This window comes from Oncorhynchus nerka, linkage group LG27 (genome assembly GCF_034236695.1).
Source record: "Oncorhynchus nerka isolate Pitt River linkage group LG27, Oner_Uvic_2.0, whole genome shotgun sequence".
NCBI lineage: Eukaryota > Metazoa > Chordata > Actinopteri > Salmoniformes > Salmonidae > Oncorhynchus > Oncorhynchus nerka.
This window is the reverse complement of record NC_088422.1, coordinates 55,259,570-55,279,125: the sequence shown is the minus strand read 5'-3', so window position 1 is coordinate 55,279,125 and position 19,556 is coordinate 55,259,570. Positions and strand designations below refer to the sequence as shown.

The window sequence follows — 19,556 nt, the reverse complement described above, 5'->3', positions numbered from 1 at the left end:
TGTTTGAAATCATGTAACCCCCCCTCATTCTATACCACTTGGTCTAATTCCTTTAAAGGGTCAATGAGAATGTTCCAATGCTATTCTTGTGTTTCAGTAATAAGGACAACATATGCTTCTTTAAATACATATATTTGTCTATTTCTCTCTCTTGTCTTTCTCTCTCTGTCTAACTCTCTCCATCCAGGCTTGCCCCATCCATTTGCCATCACGGTATTTGAGGATAGCCTTTACTGGACAGACTGGCACACCAAGAGCATCAACAGTGCCAACAAGTTCACAGGCAAGAACCAGGAGATCATCAGAAACAAGCTGCACTTCCCAATGGATATACACACACTGCACCCGCAGAGACAGCCCGCAGGTCAGTCAGACACAAACACACACTGATACGCATGCATGAACGCACATCCAATCTAATACACACACATGCTTCTTCGTGCACATACAAACGCACTCACTCACACACACATACAAACACACACACACACACACACCACCCACAGGTGCAGTAAGTAACACACCTGCACACTCACTCACAGAGTGCTTCTAACCTCTCCCCCTCTTCTCCAGGTGGGCGTAACCGATGTGGGACCAACAACGGGGGCTGCAGCCACCTCTGTCTCCCTGGCAACAAGACCTATACCTGCGACTGCCCCACGGGCTTCAAGAAAGTGGACCAGCATAACTGTGCCCTGAGTGAGTATACTTACTTGCCTACATGACCACACTCTAGGTAGAATGCTAGAATATTTGTTGACATTTCAATGTGATTATTTAGAGTTGTAAATATTTTTGTGTTCATTTAGGTATTGCTTCATTCTAAATATAAACTCAATGTTTGCTAAGTACATTTTCAGTCCAGTTAGCTAATGTTAAAGGGCAACTCCACCACTTTTAAACCTAATTTTCATTACCCCCAGCACAATACCAGTGTCTACATATGTGATAACGGCATATTTTTGCATTTTATATAAAAAATTTAGTTAAAACATTGCAAGAAGCTCATTTTTCTTACTTTTAATCCTACCCTGTGAAGTCACAGAGTAGCATTTATTTTTTCTTCTTATCTAGCTTCTTATCTAGCTGTTTTCACATATGTAGACACTGGTTTGGTGCTGGAGGTAACGAATATGAGGTTGAAAGGTGGCAGAATTGCCCTTTAATAGCATGTGTTAGTTTAGTTAGGTTCCAATTGTTCACACTAGAATGCCCAATTCATTGCTTAATCCTAAGGAGTACGCTAGTGTGGATAATTGGAACAGAGCCTTGGTGTATGTTGGTGTGTTGTGATGACCCTGTTGGTAAACCTAGAGCACTGACAGAAGACCTTTGGTCTTTGATCAGGTCTTGACAAGTTCCTGCTTTTTGCCCGAAGGACGGACATCCGACGAATCAGCTTCGACACCGAGGACATGTCGGATGATGTCATCCCGCTGGCCGACGTACGCAACGCCGTGGCACTGGACTGGCATGCCGAGGAGGGCTTCATCTATTGGACGGACGTCACCACCGACTCCATCAACCGGGCCCAATGGGACGGCTCAAGGCAGGAGGTCAGTTCTTCCCAATATTATTTCCCATATTAGTTAGTAATTTAGCAGATGCTCCTATCCAGAGCCACTTACTGTACAATGGAAGGTGTATTCAACTAAAGTAAGTGAGACAACCACCCATCAAGATCATTACAAATAAAATAGCTAGTAATAGAGAAGAAAACAGTTTAGTGTTATAGTGTTGGATGTTTGGTCTAATCCTTGGTAAGATACAATTGTTTGGGGGAATCATTTTAGCTGATGAGATCAGAGTATTGATTAAAGTCCCTTGCACTTTACTTTTAACCAAATGTCGCCACCTATTGATGAGAGTCTGGTATCACAGTTCATTTTACAGCTGTTTGACCTTCTTTTGCTATGGGGGAGTATTTCAATTAAGTTACTGTACTGTATTGACATGAGTTGTTATTGTGTGTGTCAGGTGGTGGTGGACACCAGTCTGGAAAGTCCAGCCGGTCTGGCTATTGACTGGGTGACCAACAAACTTTACTGGACCGACGCAGGTAAGAAACCTTAACTGTACACGTGTTCTAGATTTAAATTACTATACGGTAGTGGTACAAACTGAAGCTTGTACCACTGTGTATCATGTCAGCTATAGACGACCAGGAAGTATTTTTGACTAGTCTTTATTGAGTAATTTGTTGTACAAACAATAATTAATTGTGTGAGTGTGTGCGTGCTTGTGTGTGTGTGTGTGTGAGATCAGGTACAGATCGTATCGAGGTATCTAATGCAGACGGGAGCATGCGTACTGTTCTGATCTGGGAGAATCTTGACCGACCCAGGGACATCGTGGTTGACCCAATTGGAGGGTGAGTTAGAAGTCAAGGGTCAATATCAGGCGTCAGATATCCAATGACACCTCTGACAGTAGTTTGCAGAGTAGCATGTAAACACACCTTTTTTTCCAGCAGTTCAATAGAGTCCTCCCAAAAAGTTAGCGCTGCATGGACTTTGTTGTTTACCACTGACAACTAATCTGAACATACAGTATACAGATGAATTGTGCATACCACATACATGTACAGTTTACTGATACATGATTTTCCCTGAGTACTATAGATATATGTACTGGACAGACTGGGGTGTGAGTCCTAAGATAGAGCGGGCAGGGATGGACGCATCCAGCCGTATCGTCATCATCTCTTCCAACCTGACATGGCCTAACGGACTGGCAATTGACTACCAAACACAGCGCCTGTACTGGGCCGATGCCGGGATGAAGACCATCGAGTTTGGCAACTTTGATGGCTCAGACAGACAGGTGAGGTGGTCTTGAAGGGATAGTCTTTACAAGTTTTAGCTTATTTTCAAACTATTTTTGTATGTTGGATGGGTATTTAATCAAGTGAGACTTTTTACTCTGTGAATCAGAAGACTGGCTAATATTTTTATTCCCCCCTCCCCTCCATTGGTGTCCAGGTGTTGATTGGCAGTCAGTTGCCCCACCCCTTTGGGCTGACTCTGCATGAGGAGAAGCTCTATTGGACAGACTGGCAGTCAAAGAGCATCCAGTGTGCCAACAAAATGACTGGCCTGGGACGACAGACACTCGCCGAGAACCTGGAGAACCTCATGGATATTCACATGTTCCACCGCTACCGCACCACCGGTGTGTGTGTGCGTGTGTGTGTGTGTGTGTGTGTGTGTGTGTGTGCGTGCGTGCGCCCTGTTGGCCCTCTGAGTATTTTGTGACAAGATACTAGACCCCCACCCACCTGTGATTAGAGGCCAGGTAAACTGATCCTAGATATGTGGTTCAGAGGGCAAAAAGCACCTGAAACGTTCAGCCTGCTGCACAGAACCCATGGCCATGGAGGCTCTAGTCCAGAGCGCATGGTTAAATTGTGTTTGAGATCCTTTTTAAACTCTCAACTGTTAAATGAGTGAGACACATATGTCATTGTTGCAATAGTTTCTGAGTGGGCAACATATACTATCATCTTACGTTTTTATGTTGAATAATTATATATTGCGCTCTCTCCCCCCTCTGTCCCTCACTCTCTAGTGCGGACACCTTGTGCGGTGAATAATGGGGGCTGCAGTCACCTGTGTCTGTTGGCTCCACCCACAAAAGGCTCCAGCTGTACCTGTCCTACCGGCATCAACCTTCAGCTGGACGGAAAGACCTGCACACACGGTAGCATAGCAACAATATAATATTATTATACTAATAGCACCCATTGTACAACAACACATGGTACATTGGATGTTTTCTAAATGTTTTCTAATGTTTTTTCTAAATTGCCTCTGGGGCAATTTAGACACCTGATTGAGGACCTTATTACTGATGAATTTGTTCATGTTTTATGACCTTGTTCTGTTTCTTTTGCATTTTGTATTTTCTGAAATTCAGGTCTCTTTAAAAGAGACCTTGGTCTCAGTATGACTACCTGGTAAAATAAAGGTTAAAAAAAAAAAAAAAAAGCAACACTATACCATGTATCTCATCACCTTAACACAATTAACCACAGAGATATTGATGTCTTCCAAGATACCACAAGTAGATTGATAACAATGTTTGATTAATAAAAAAAAAATTAAAAATTGTCTCATCTTGATTTAAAGGAGAGAAAAAAAACATAGTTTAGTATTTTGTTCATTAGTACGCTGTTGATATGGTCCCAACAAGTGTGCATGTCAGCAGTAAAATTTTCAAGATGGAGCACTTTCAGTAAAAATCTTACTGTGATAATAATGTGTTTTGCATTATCGTCACACTCTTTTCTTTGTACTGTAAGTGCTCTATCTTGAAAACGTTACTGCTGACATCCCTTTAATTACTACCTTCACCGTCAAGGCCCAAGCTGCGATACAGTATTTACAGCCCGTTGATTCTTAAAGAATATCACTTACAAATGCCTCATAAGCTTAGTTCAACTGTATAACCTCATCATAATCCAAAATATAAGGTGGTTTTATTCCATAACCTGTACTCTCCATACTGATAGTGATGTGTCTTGGTTGTAGGGATGAGTAGTTTCCTGATCTTTGCACGGCGGACTGATATCAGGATGGTCTCTCTGGACATCCCCTACTTTGCTGATGTGGTGCTGGCTGTCAACAGATCCATGAAAAACACCATCGCCATCGGAGTGGACCCTAAAGAGGGTGTGTATGTGTGTTTTCTGTCATCTCTGTGGTATGAACAGGACAATTAGGAAGGTCTGCACTTAGGTTTTGCAGTAAATATAAATAAAAATGTATTCAATCTTTCAGACCAGACATTTCGCCCGAAAAGGCTTCATCATCAGTGTCCTTTGACAAAAAAGTGTCATTTTTTAATTGTGATCTGAATGTGCACCAGTAGTGGTCAGTGCCATTTAAGATGAGGGAGCAAAACATTTTTTCATTGACCATGGCCTTATTTCTATTACAGTGTATTGGATGACTGTCATTCACATTTCATTCATCCAGCTCAATTTAACATCAATAGGTTTAGGCTAGTACATGATACAAAAATGTTACCAATAGCCATCATGAGGTTGCTACAATGTATCCTATGAATGAAAGTTTACCACACATAGGTTGAGATAAATGTTTTAGTAATCAAGGTGACAGACAGTGAATGACTCATTCAATACTGCCTTGCACACTCTTCCCTACATCTAGCTGATCTAGGGTGTAATCATTTGTCAAGCAGTTGCAAATAAGAGTTTCTATTGGACAAATTCAGGTATGTTGATCCCCGTTTTGTTCTGTTTGCTTCTGTTTAAAAACCTTTTTCAACAGAATCGGCAGAATAAAATACACCCCTGATCACCTGCACGCACACACAGTTCACTTTCATAGCAGCCACATACAAACAGCATGATCACTTTGCTTGTTGTATAATATAATTTATGAAGAAATGTATTTGTTCTCTAATCCTTTGATTGGGTGGACAACATGTCAGTTCTTGCTGCAAGAGCTCTGATAGGTTGATGGGCGTCCTCCGGAAGTTGTCATAATTACTGTGTAAGTCTATGGAAGGGAGAGAACCATGAGCCTCCTAGATTTTGAATTGAGGTCTGTGTTCCCAGAGGAGGACGGAATCTACTGTAGCTGTCCTCCGGCTAAACCATGGTACTACCCCAGAGAGTACTTCTGAGGCGACTGTAGACCTTCATTGCATTGTGTGTTTTAAATTATTTTTAGAACTATTAATTAAAAACTATACTAACTATATTCACGTCACTGGTGACGTAAATATAGTTAGTATACTTTTATCTATAATGGATAACTATTTACATTTTTATGAACTTCATTGAGGAGGATGATCCTTCCCTTCCTCCTCTGAGGAGCCTCCACTGATGTGGAGGTGAAACAGTGACTAACCGTATGTCTTTGTAACCTTGTGTGTGTGTCTACTGCCCCCTGCAGGTAAAGTGTACTGGTCAGACAGCACACTGAAGAAGGTGAGTAGAGCTAACATCAATGGGACAGCTCATGAGGATATCATCGCTACAGGTGAGGGAAATAATCAATCAACTTTATTTCATAAATCAAAACATACAGTATCTGAATCATATTACAGATAGGCTAGAGTATTTTTTGTCTATCTGCTGTATTACAGAGGAATATTCATCTATATTGTAAAACAAATGACCTGTAGCACTGAAATATTTTAACTTCTATTCTTCTACATACCCTTCTCTCACTTCCTCTAATCCTCTCTCTTCTCCCTAACTTTATCTCATTCGCTCCTTTCTTCCACTCTTTCTTTATTTTACTTTCTTCCTCTCCTTTTCTCTCGCTCTCCAGGTCTGATGACCACTGATGGTCTGGCGGTGGATGCGGTGGGTCGCAAGATCTACTGGACGGACACCGGAACGAACCGGATAGAGGTGGCCAACCTGGACGGCTCCATGAGGAAGGTTCTGATCTGGCAGAACCTGGACAGCCCGCGAGCCATCGCCCTCTACCACGAGATGGGGTAAGGAGTTGTTTAGATTTTGCACTTGTTTTTAAATTCAAATGTAATTTTTACTATCAATGTACTGAATAATCATATGCAGACTGTGAGAGAGTTAGTTCCTGTGTGTTTTAGGTATTTAGGTATTTTTGTTTGCAGGTCAATAAAAGTTGACCCGTCGTGAATTAGACCCAAGGAATTTACTTTCTAAACAGCCTAGATTGGGAAATAGTTAGCCCTCCTTTGTCAGTCTACTAACGACTTCCGGTGTGACATTCATTTCTCTCTCGCTCTCCTCCAGGTATATGTACTGGACAGACTGGGGGGAGCATGCTAAGCTGGAGCGGTCAGCGATGGATGGCTCAGACCGTTTGGTTCTGATCAGTAACAACCTTGGCTGGCCCAACGGACTGGCCATCGACAGTGCCGGCTCACAGCTACTGTGGGCTGACGCACACACAGAGGTCAGTCGCCCTGTCCCGAAAAGCTAAAGCAGAGGTCAACCAATCCTGAGAGATACAGAGTGTGCAGGCTTTTGTTCCACAGCTGGGTCATGTTTAAAGTAGGACACACCATAGCAAAAGCATTTTGCCACTGAAATGACAATTCTGTGTTCTTATTGGAGAAGAAGAATGGAGAATCTTCATTGAAGACGTTTTTAAAATCCAGGACTAGGCTTATTCTGTGTCTGGAAAACCGGCCTATTGAGTCAATGAATTAACTAAGTTTTTCCCTCCCGTAGCGCATCGAGGCGGCAGACCTGAATGGGCTGAACCGCCGTACCCTGGTATCCCCGGTTCAGCACCCGTACGGTCTGACCCTACTAGGACCACACATCTACTGGACCGACTGGCAGAGCCGCAGCATCCAGCGGGCTGACAAAACCACCGGCGCCAACACCATCACCGTGCGCAGCAACCTGCCCGGGCTCATGGACATACAGGCCGTGGATAGAGAGAAGCCACTGGGTGAGAGTGTACGAATGGCACACTGGCCTCTGAACAGCAGAGAGGAAGGTGTGGGTAGGGGTTCGCATTGGTTTAACCTCGTCCCCAGGCTATTGCGCATGTCGCATAAAAGCCTGGTACATCAACCGTTCAAAGTTGGCCTTAGTGGGCATGACCATAGAATTATATGGGAGTGACCTTACTTGTGATCATTTCATTTTAGAAAATCACACACTGCAAAAAATCTGGGAAGGTTGTTTGGTTGGTGTGTGTTTGGAATTGCGTGGCACTTACACGTTTGCTGTCCTCCCTTTATCCCCTGTATTATCTATTTATTGTTAGTCTTCCCTCTCTCACTTCACTTTCAATGGAATCAGTTGCCTGTATGTAATGGCAATGTAATGAAACCCATACATATGCTGCTGCTACCCCTATTTCTGTACCTGCAACAAAAGTTTGACTTGGTTTGCTTCTTTCTCTCCCTCTCTTACACACCATCTCCCCCCCTCCAGGTTTCAATAAGTGTGGTAGAAGGAACGGGGGCTGTAGCCACCTGTGTCTGCCCCGCCCCAACGGTACTTCCTGTGCCTGTCCCACCGGCATCCTCCTCAAGGGGGATGCCAGGTCATGTGACGACTCCCCCGAGACCTACCTGCTCTTCTCCAACCGGGTCAGCGTGCGACGCATCTCCCTGGACACAAATGACCACACAGATGTGCATGTGCCCGTGCCTGAGCTGCACAACGTCATCTCACTGGACTACGACAGCGTGGACGGGAAGCTGTACTACACCGATGTCAGCCTTGATGTTATCAGGTATGCTAAAAAGACACGCTCACACACAATATACACTGAGTGTACAAAACATTAGGAACACCTTCCTAATATTGAGTTGCGCACCTCCTTTTGCCCTCAGAACAGCCTCAATTCATTGACTCTATAAGGTGTCTAAAGTGTTCCACAGGGATGCAGCCTAATGCTTCCCAAAGTTGTGTCAAGTTGGCTGGTAGTGTATCTCTACACCAAATAGATTGTTACATCTCATCCCACGGATGCTCAATTGGATTGAGATCTGGTGACTGGGCAGGCCACTGCAGTAAGCTGAATTCACTGTGATGTTTGTGGAACCATTCCTTGACAATCCTAACCTTGTGGCATGGGGCAGATGGATACACAGCTGCCATGAAGGGATGTACCTGATTGGCAATGATGTTCAGATATCCTGTGGTATTCAAACGTAGCTCCGCTTTTATCAAGGGACCCAGTGTGTGCCATGAAAACACACCCCACACCACCACCACCAGCCTGCAATGTTGAAAAGCAGCATGATGGATGCATATACTCATGTGGTTTTCCAAATACCTTAGTCCTCCCATCAGCGTGAAATAACAGGAACCGGGATTTATCAGACCAGGCAATGTTTTTTTAACTCTCCAGTGTTTTTGTCCCTTAGCCCACTGCAACCGCGGTTTCTTGTTTTTTGCTGAAATAAGTGGAACTCTGCAAGGTCTTCGGCTGCCATACCCAATTCGTGTCAAGGTACAACGAGTTGTGCATTATTTGATGGGTCTTTGGGGACCAATGTTGTACTGAACTGTCAGTTGACTAACTGTAGTCAGTTGACTAACTGTAGTCAGTTGACTAACTGTAGTCCGTCTGTTGCTCTGCACAATTCGTGTCTGCCTCATTTGTCCTCTTTCACCAATGACCTGTTTTCGACCACTGGCCAGCCGTTGGCTGGATGTCCTTTGGGTGGTGGACCATTCTTGATACACACAAAACTGTTGAGCGTGAAAAACCCAGCAGTGTTGCAGTTCTTGACACACTCAAACCGGTGCACCTGGCACCTACTACCATACCCCGTTCAAATCTTGTGTCTTGCCCAGTCATCGTCTGAATGGCACACATACACAATCCATGTCTCAATGCTTAAAAATCCTTCTTAAACATTCATCTACACTGATTGAAGTGGATTTAACAAGTGACATCAATAAGGGATCATAGCTTTCAACTGGATTCACCTGGTCAGTCTATTTCATGTAAAGAGGTGTTCTTAATGTTTTATATACTCAGTGTATACACACACACAATAAATAAACTCTTAATCACACACGCATGCATTCCCACACATGGAATTCATCCTTGTCACTGTCACTTTTTCTTACTATTTGGGGTTTTAACTCTTTGCAATTAATGTATTTGAGCAATAGGATTTGATTTAATAAATTATATAACTAATTGATTTGCTGATTGATTCATTCATTGTTTGACTTAACTTCTCCTGTGCTGGTCAGACGGGCCAACCTGGATGGTACAGGGATGGAGACAGTGATAAGCCAGGGTCTGAAGACTACTGATGGTCTGGCTGTGGACTGGGTGACCAGGAATATGTACTGGACGGACACAGGTCGCAACACCATTGAGGTGGCCCGACTGGACGGGACCAGCCGCAAAGTACTAGTCAACAACAGCCTGGATGAACCCAGGGCCATCGCTGTGTTTCCCAGCAAAGGGTGAGAGGGAGAGAGAAGGAGGAATAGAGGGGGAAGTGTTGTTGAGGAAGAGGGTGGAAGGGTATAGTGGAAGAGATTGGTTTTGTGGGCGTTTGTAAGTGTGTTTGTGTGTATGTGTGTGGGGGGGGTGTGGGAACTGGGTTGTCATTGTTTCATTGGTCTCCCTAGGTACCTGTTCTGGACAGACTGGGGTCACATTGCTAAGATTGAGCGGGCACACCTAGACGGATCAGACCGTAAAGTTCTGATTAACACAGACCTGGGCTGGCCCAACGGACTCACACTGGACTACGACACACGCAGGTTAGAGCGAGAGAGTGGAAGGGATTGGAATGGAGACAGGCAGGGAATAGGGGACTGACAGGGAGGGATGGAGGGAGGGAGGGAGGGAGGGAGGGAATGACAGACAGATACAGGAAAGAGACGGAGTGGTAGGGAGGGAGGGAGGGAATAAGGGAATGACAGACAGAGATAAAGGAGAGAGAGTGGTAGGGAGGGAGGGAATAAGGGAATGACAGACAGATATATAGGAGAGAGCGAGGGATTGGTAGGGAGGGAATAAGGAAATGACAGACAGATATATAGGAGAGAGCGAGAGATTGGTAGGGAGGGAATAAGGAAATGACAGACAGATATATAGGAGAGAGCGAGGGATTGGTAGGGAGGAAGGGAGGGAGGGAATGACAGATAGAGATACAGGAGAGAGAGGGAATGGTAGGGAAGGAGAGAGGGAGCGCAGGTTAGTGTTTTTCATGATAAATCTTGTCCTGGAGGCAGCCTTGCTGCAGCCTTGGTCACTATCTGGCACAGCCATAAAGTCATATTATCTGCCTAGCCTTAACTCTAGCCTTAACCACACTGTTAACCCTAATGCCTAACCCTTAAATTAATTTAACTTTAAATTAAGACCAAAAAGCAAAGTTTTGTTTTCATAAACTTTTACAATAAAGACAAATTTGACATTGCAGTTGGCCCATCTAGCAGAAATTGCTCAGTTCTGCCTCCAGGACAAGACTCATCCCAATAAATGTCAACCTACAGAGGGAGCGGGAGGGAGAGTGTGACAGACAGGGAAAGAAAGACTGAAAATTTTAGGAACTAACAGCATGCAAAGCAGATCTCAGTCGAGAAAATCTAATTATTTTCTGCAGAACATTCTGTTTTGTATACAGGGTTCCCACGGGTCCTTGAAATCCTTGAAAGTTTGTGAATTTGAGAGAAAAACATCAAGGTTATTTAAAGTGCTTGAATTTATATAACTTGTGCATGAATAGAAATTTCAGGTATTTCAATTTTTTTTAAACTTATCGTCAGTAATAGGCTTACGTTCAACTGTCTGCACGTGCATAAGTGATTGAAGTCGAATGATCCAGGTTAAACAGCGGCAAGCAAGCGAGAAACCTAACAGGCTGACCACACTGCTCGCGTCGCGTGCGCGTTGCAAAATAAGCGTAGAAATCTATGTTATTCAATTATTGCACCCACAATGCTCGAGCGCGCTAACGAGCGTCTGCGTTGCCAAGGACTAAAATAGAAATCAGTTCTATTTCTGATGCAGATCGCGCTGGAAGTCCTGCCTCTCCCATCTCCTCATTGGTTTATAGAAGGTACCCACGTGCCATCTCCTCATTGGTTATACCCACGTGGGTGACTGAAAGACAAACCGAGGTCAGTGGCGGTAATGTACCTAATTTATGAAAGTTGCCAATCGCAATATAAAGTCAAGAGAAGAAAAGGCCTGGAAGGAAGAGAGATGACTAGAAACTATTTGTGTGGATTAATTGGCGGAGTAGAGGACCTTGTGCATTTCAGGTAAAATAACAACTCAATGTTTATATCCCAGGACAAATTAGCTAACAACAGCATGCTAGCTAAATAGGACAAATTAGCTAGCAAGTGCAAGCTAACTAGCTAAATTGCCATAAATGTTTAATGCTTTTTGACCTGTCCCCAAATTAATATAATTGGTTCAGAGTTTGTTTTGATAATTTAACCTGCATGTCGTGATCACGTTTGGTGTGGGGGGACAAAATAAATGTATGCACGATGGCGCACGCTCGCAGCCAGTTTGGCTTCCATGTAACGTTAAGCGAACCTTAAGCTATGCCTGGAAAATGTCAATTCCAGGACTCGTGGCTCACCAAAGACATTTACAAAGACTGGCTTGTTAATGATCAGTGGGACATCCATATGGCCCGATGCAGAGCCTGCAGCAAATCAATTAAAGTTCACGCCATGGACGAAGCAGCTGTGACAAGCCATGCTGCTGGACCATCACACAGGACGGCCATCTGCAAGTTAAAAGCAGGTAGGTCCTTCCCCTGGTAATGTAGAAAGGAATACAACAACCATACTTAGTTATTAACATTACTTAGTTAGCTAGATTATTCCATCTCTTCATGGTTGTGTAAATTAACTTTAACGTTACAGAATTATTCGGTCAAATTAACGTTTTCTATGTTGTTGTTAGCTAACGTTATCTAGATGTCTCAGTCAGTTCTCCCACAGAATCACACCTGACAATAGTGCTAGCTTGCTAAAGTTAGCTAATGTGTTAACGTTACGTTAGCCAACTTGCAGCAAGCAGAGCTGGACAGTGAACATTTAAAATATATGACGTTAGGTGAAGTTTACATTTAGTTAAAGGACATTCACAAGATTTGTTAGTGACAACGTTTCATGACTAATGCTAGCTAACATTAGCAAGCTAGCAAGTCATTCATCAGACTTGGACACTTATTTTCTTACAGCTCCAACTCAATTGATCTATGTGAAAAAGTCATCATTGACATCACCACCTAGACAATCTTCAATCTTGAAACTACTACCACAGTCACCACCTCCATCATAACTGGCGTTCCCAAAGAGGACACATTGAGGGCTGAGACATTGTGGTGTCTGAATATGATGGGGGTGAGTGGCATGGTTTATAAACTGTCACCTGTAACATTAAATTATTTTTAGGAACATGTTATGTTTGTTTTCATATTTCATATTCTCTCTCTGTGACACACACAGGTTCACACACAGGCTAGAAACAGAAATAAGTGTTTGGTTTCAATCTTCTTCTTTTTTACTCTTAGGTGTGCTGTTCTCAGCGATGTTCCCAGACAGTGCAATAGCCAAGACCTTCGCATGCAGGGCAGCAAAGTCCAGCTGTGTGTGCAAAGCTTGGCTCCTCATTTCAAGCACTTGTTGTCTAAAAAACTGTCTGCTGGGGAGGAGGACTATGTACTTCTCTTTGATGAGCCTGAACAGAAAAACTCAGTCAAAGCAGTGTGACTTTCACGTCCATTTATGGGATGAGGACAACGTTGGGATGAGATTTTATGATTCTAAATTTATGGGACATTGGACCTTAAAGCGGTCTATAAGAAGAGCACCGAAGATCTACCAAGGAAAACATGGTTCAGATCTCCTGGATGGACCAAATGTAAATAGGTCATTTTACTCAAAGGTTGAGAAGACCCTCCTAGATTTTAATGTACACCTTATAAACATTGGCAGTTGCCGTCTCCATATTGTACAAGGAGCATTTCAGAAGGGAGTGGAAGAAACAGAGTGGAAAGCTGACAGTGTACTGCATGCTATGTACAGTGAGGGGGGAAAAAAGTATTTGATCCCCTGCTGATTTTGTACATTTGCCCACTGACAAAGAAATGATCAGTCTATCATTTTAATGGTAGGTTTATTTGAACAGTGAGAGACAAAATAACACACAAAAAATCCAGAAAAATGCATGTCAAAAATGTTATAAATTGATTTGCATTTTAATGAGGGAAATAAGTATTTGACCCTCTCAATCAGAAAGATTTCTGGCTCCCAGGTGTTTTTTATACAGGTAACGAGCTGAGATTAGGAGCACACTCTTATAGGGGGTGCTCCTAATCTCATTTTGTTACCTTTATAAAAGACACCTGTCCACAGAAGCAATCAATCAATCAGATTCCAAACTCTCCACCATGACCAAGACCAAAGAGCTCTCCAAGGATGTCAGGGACAAGATTAGATCTTCCTCCTGAGATGTTTGCAAACCTGGTGGCCAACTACAAGAAACGTCTGACCTCAGGGATTGCCAACAAGGGTTTTGCCACCAAGTACTAAGTCATGTTTTGCAAAGGGGTCAAATACGTATTTCCCTCATTAAAATGCAAATCAATTTATAACATTTTTGAAATGCGTTTTTCTGGATTTTTGTTGTTGTTTTCTGTCTCTCGCTGTCCAAGACAGCGTGGACACATTTTTACGAGTATATGTCAAAGGACAGAGAGCTCAGAAATCAAGGAGAACTTGCCACCAACTCCTCTTACTGTCTTACTCTCACCTTGCATCTGCAAGGCAGAGGTATGTGACACATCAAGAAGAACAGACAGAGAAGAATGGATGAGCAAAAAAAAACAGAAAGAGAAAAGACCTTATAGATGAAATAGATTAACTTAAAGGGAAGAAAAGAATGACATAAATGACAGATGACATAAATGCTCTCGAGACCTCAGCAGACAAATTTGCACTCAAAGCGGAGAGCACAGGAAACCTCACTCTTATTGCCAAGTCTAATAGCCTGAGAAAGGGTGCTGAAGATAAAAAAGCACAAATAGCTGAAATAGAAACACTACTCAACGAAAAAGTGAATGTCCTGAAAAGCAAATTAAGGGGTATAGCAGCAAGAAGCAAGGGTTTGGCACTGTTTTAACAGTTTGAGAAGGAGCAAAACACTACTCAATGAGTAAGTGATCAACAACAACAAAAAAAGCAAATGAAACAAAAAGGCCAACAACCCCAGAACACAATGGTCTGGGAAATGTTTTATTGGGGAAAGGTTTTATTTATTATTTATTTTTTCATTTTCATCTAATATTTTATTGTTGCAAAACATTTTATTCATTGTCATGTGTTTTTGTTTAAAAAGCTCATGTTTTTGCTCTGCGACATGTTTTGTGTTAAGCTGGTGCTAATGAAATAAACAAGGAAAATAAGTCTCTGTCTCTATCGCTCAAGATGTTGTTTTGCTGTGCTGTGTTAGAGAAAGCAAGAGACCACATAGTCTGCCATCACTGTAACACAGAACAATTGAGAAGTGTTCACACATTCAAGCCTCTCTCTTTTTAATTGTTGTCTGTGAGCTTCTGTAAAGCCTGCTAGCTCTCATTATAAAAATGCTAAGTGTTGTAACAGTAATTAACCTTGATCCGTGTCTCAAACTATGCCATGTTGGGTCCTTGAATTTGAGGGAATTGGGCCTGGAAAGTCCTTGAAAGTCCTTGAATTTAATGTTTTTTGAAGGTGTGGGAATCCTGTGTGTAGTAAATCATAGTACAGTACAGGAGTTTTCTGGCCTCTTGATAGATAGCTTTGATGTCAATTCCTGTTAAATCCCTCTCATCTCTGTCTAATATCTCTGCAAAGTATTTTGCCTAGTATGTATATGTACTATGATTGTGTGTGTTTAACTCCTGCGTGTGTGTGTGTGTGTAGGATCTTCTGGGTGGATGCTCACCTGGACCGCATTGAGAGTTCTGACCTAAACGGAAAGCTCCGGCAAATCCTCATCAGCCCTGTGTCCCACCCCTTCGCCCTCACACAGGTATCCCCTCTAGCTGTCAATCAACTACCTGACCCCTCCCCCTGGCTGCCATGTCCACTCACTTGCTCTCTCACTCTTCCGTCACTCAATTGTTTGTTCACTGCCTCACTTGCTCTCCCTCCTGCTCCACTCATACTGAACCATAAAACTGAACCATTCTACTTTCCTCCATCTCTGACCTTCATTTTCTTCCTCCCTCTCTCTCTTCCTCGTCTGTGTTTCTTTCTCTCCTCTCCTTTTCTCTACTTTGTTCCCCCAGTTGAAGCCGGTGTCCTCCCCTCTAACCCCTTTCTCCCGACTCTCGCAGCAAGACCGTTGGATCTACTGGACGGACTGGCAGACTAAGTCCATTCAGCGTGTGGACAAACACACTGGCCGCAGCAAGGAGACGGTCCTGGCCAACGTGGAGGGCCTCATGGACATCATCATAGTCTCGCCACAGAGGCAGAGCGGTAAGGGAGCAGGGAGATATTGCCCCTAGACGCTGATCTTGAGTAATTTTAGCATTTTCCCGACTAATGGTTAAGGTTAGGATTGGGGAGGGGAAGCTGATCCTAGACCTGTACCGAAGGTGAAACTTCACCCTTGAGCTAGCGGTAAAGTTGCCCCTAACTACTGATACCGGTTCAAGTACTAGTTCATCTTCTTATGGCGTAGGTTAGAATTGAGGGTAATCTGATCAAAGATGATTAGAGCCAGATTCAACCCCCATTGTGGTGTCGCCACAGTGACTGAATGGTAGCGAGGCATTTCGGGGATGTTTTTTATTTACATTTTTCAAGCTTTCACCTTATACTGTTGGTCACATTCAAGGATGGATATTTACAGTGTGTGTTATGTAATACATGCCTTGTTTAGAGCGGAGGAAAACATTTTTTTTTTTACTCAACAACAGTAAAAGTGTTCAACATTGTATTGCGAATCTCTATAAACTCTTCTTCACCTGCTATAAAATGGCCGCTAAGCTGAAGGGATATCCATTCCGTCAATTACGGTAAAAAAAAATACAAAATGACATGCCATTCGAAAGCAATTGTCTTTTTGTAAAACAAACTCAAATCTTACTGCTGGCAATGTCCGAAGCATGCCCCACATAGCTGTCTTAAGATGAATGCACTAGATGTGAGTCGCTCTGGATAGGAGTGTCTGTTAAATCTGGATAAATAACATCTGCTAAATTACTGAAATGTAAAATATACACCCTGGTGTTCATAATGCAATGCATTTCTTTCTCAATTCATTACCTTGCATGTATCCTCCAGTATGTACCATTGCTATATCTGACTCGTTTGCTATTAGCAAATTGAATGGGGAAATAAGTTGGACGTTTCCTCGCTTGTCTATGTGTTATTTAAAAAATAACACCCCAATCGCTAGGGTCATTTTAAGATGTCAGGTGTCAAAATCTGTTCAGTTTTGATGCTGAGCTCATTGCCCAACCAGACGCATCTGGTTTCAGGTGGCCGGGAGACCTCGTGATCTTCAGCTGCTATTTAGCGGACGACCTGGGAATCAGACAGGAAATCGAATTACGTTAGTGGAAAGGTAGCAGCGTCAGTTTGCTTCTCATATGTATATTATTCCTATATGTTGAAAAATGGAGCCGTTGTACAATTCCTGCTGTTTTCAAATGGCTGTGTTTCTAGGGGAATTTATGCGTGTTTGTAGTGCCACTATTAGGTAAAAGATCTGACTTGTTTTTTTGTTTTCTTTATCCTTTTGGTATATTTTGTTTCAATCCTAGACTTTCAAAACGGACAATTTTACTTCCTTTTGCCGCCTGTTGCACTGGCTCTGTAATAGTCACATTGTTGCTATTTCTAATAGCACTAAGCATGTATTGGTTGAAATATGCATGTCTTTCATTAAGCATAAAACATATGTTAGTCACAGCCATGTATATTCCCCCTCAAGTCAATACCACAACGGCCCTCAAGAAACATTATGCAAACTGAAAACCACATATCCTGAGGCCACATGAATTGTAGCTGGGGATTCTCAATTCATTACCCTTTTCCTCAAAATAAATTTGAGGAAAAAGCTACCAAAGTTCTATCAACACATTGACTGTAGTTGCTTAGGAAAAACACTAGACCACTGCTACGTGCCTTTTCGATATGCTTACAAGGCCCTCACAACCCTCCCTTCAGCAAATCAGAACACGACTCAATTTTGCTCCTCCCTTCCTTATAGTGCTAAGGTCTGTGCTAAGGTCTATTCAACACTGGCGTGACCAATCGGAATTCATGCTTCAGGATTGTTTTGATCACGGGGACTGGGATATTTTCCGGGTAACCTGAGAATAACATTGACGTTTCACAAACACGTGACAGAGTTCATCAGGAAGTGTATAGGGGATGTCACCCACGGTGACTATTAAAACCTACCCAAACCAGAAACCGTGGATCGATGGCAGCATTTGCGTTAAACTGAAAGTGCGAACCTCCGCATTTAACCATGGCAAGGTGACTGGGAATATGGTTGAATACAAAGACTGTAGTTTTTCCCTCCGTAAGGCAATCAAACAGGCAAAACATCAGTACAGAGACAAAGTGGAGTTGCAATTCAACGGCTCAGACACGAGACGTATGTGGCAGGGTCTATAGGCAATCACGGATTACAAAGGGAAACCAGCCACGTTGCAGACACCGTCTTGCTCCCAGAGAAGCTGAACATCATCTTCGTCCGCTTTGACGATAACACAGTGCCACCAACGCAGGCCGCTCCCAAGGACTGTGGGCTCTCGTTCTCCATGGCTAACTTGAGTAAGACATTTAAGCGTGTTAACCCTCACAAGACTGCCGGCCCAGACAGCATCCCTAGCCGCATCCTGAGAGCGTGCGCAGACCAGCTGGCTGGAGTATTTATTGACATATTCAATCTCTCCCTATCCCAGTCTGCTTTCCCCACTTGCTTCAAGATGTCCACCATTGTTCCTGTACCCAAGAAAGCACAGTTACCTGAACTAAATTACTATCGCCCCATATAGCACTTACTTCTGTCATCATGAGGTGCTTTGAGAGTCTAATTAAGGATCACCTCACCTCTACCTTAACTGACATCCTAGACCCACTTAAATTTGCTTACCGCCCCAATAGATCCACAGACAAGGCCATCGCCATCACACTGCCCTATCCCATCTGGACAAGAGGAATACCTACATCAGAATGCTGTTCATTGACTATAGCTCAGCCTTCAACACCATAGTAACCTCCAAGCTCATCATTAAGCTCGTGGCCCTGGATCTAAACCCTGCCCTGTGCGACTGGGTCCTGGACTTCCTGACGAGCTGCCCACAGGTGGTGAAGGTAGGAAACAACACCTCCGCTTCGCTGATCCTTTAACACAGGGGCCCCACAAGGGTGCGTGCTCAACCCCCTCCTGTACTCCTTGTACACCCATGACTGCATGGCCATGCATGCCTCCAAGTCAATCATCAAGTTTGCAGATGACACAAGAGTAGTAGGCCAGATTACTAACAATGATGAGACGGTGTACAGGGAGGAGGTGAGGGCCCTGGTGGAGCGTTGGCAGGGAAATAACCTCTCCCTCAACGTCAACAAAATGAAAGAGCTGATCGTGGACTTCAGTAAACAGCAGCGGGAGCAGGTCGCTATCCACATTGATGGGACCACAGTGGAGACGATCTGAAATGGTCCACCCACACAGGGAGTGTGGTGAAGAAGGCGCAACAGTGGCTCTTCAACTTCAGGAGGCAGAAGAAATTCGGCTTGGCCACTAAGACCCTCAAACTTTTACAGATGCACAATTGAAATTATCCTGTCAGGCTGTATCACCGCCTGGTACGGCAACTGCACCACCCGCATCCGCAGGGCACTCCAGAGGATGGTGTGGTCTGCCCAACGCATCACCGGGGGGACACTGCCTGCCCTCCAGGACACCTACAGCACCCGATGTCAAAGTAAGGCCAGCAAGGACATCAACAACCCGAGCCACTGCCTGTTCAACCCGTTACCATCCAGAACGCGAGGTCAGTACAGGTGCATTACACCTGGGACCAGGAGACTGAAAAACAGCTATCTCAAGGCCATCGGACTG

The 19,556-nt window shown here is 43.6% G+C and overlaps 1 protein-coding gene across 3 annotated transcripts in view; it reads left to right on the top strand.

Annotated features, from left to right (window-relative positions):
• lrp4 (low density lipoprotein receptor-related protein 4) overlaps positions 1–19,556 on the top strand; it is a 234,348-nt gene that overhangs the window by 195,883 nt on the left and 18,909 nt on the right. For 2 of the 3 annotated variants that reach the window (XM_029638669.2, XM_029638671.2), the window contains exons 15-32: positions 188–364; positions 574–699; positions 1,348–1,556; positions 1,978–2,059; positions 2,266–2,371; positions 2,622–2,823; positions 2,982–3,171; positions 3,568–3,699; positions 4,530–4,670; positions 5,922–6,008; positions 6,303–6,474; positions 6,755–6,917; positions 7,196–7,421; positions 7,913–8,216; positions 9,695–9,913; positions 10,082–10,216; positions 15,389–15,497; positions 15,757–15,949. In XM_029638669.2, the coding sequence (XP_029494529.1) occupies positions 188–364; positions 574–699; positions 1,348–1,556; positions 1,978–2,059; positions 2,266–2,371; positions 2,622–2,823; positions 2,982–3,171; positions 3,568–3,699; positions 4,530–4,670; positions 5,922–6,008; positions 6,303–6,474; positions 6,755–6,917; positions 7,196–7,421; positions 7,913–8,216; positions 9,695–9,913; positions 10,082–10,216; positions 15,389–15,497; positions 15,757–15,949 (2,973 nt within the window). The remainder of the gene's footprint in view (positions 1–187; positions 365–573; positions 700–1,347; positions 1,557–1,977; positions 2,060–2,265; positions 2,372–2,621; positions 2,824–2,981; positions 3,172–3,567; positions 3,700–4,529; positions 4,671–5,921; positions 6,009–6,302; positions 6,475–6,754; positions 6,918–7,195; positions 7,422–7,912; positions 8,217–9,694; positions 9,914–10,081; positions 10,217–15,388; positions 15,498–15,756; positions 15,950–19,556) is intronic. The other variant, XM_029638670.2, reaches the window with a different exon arrangement.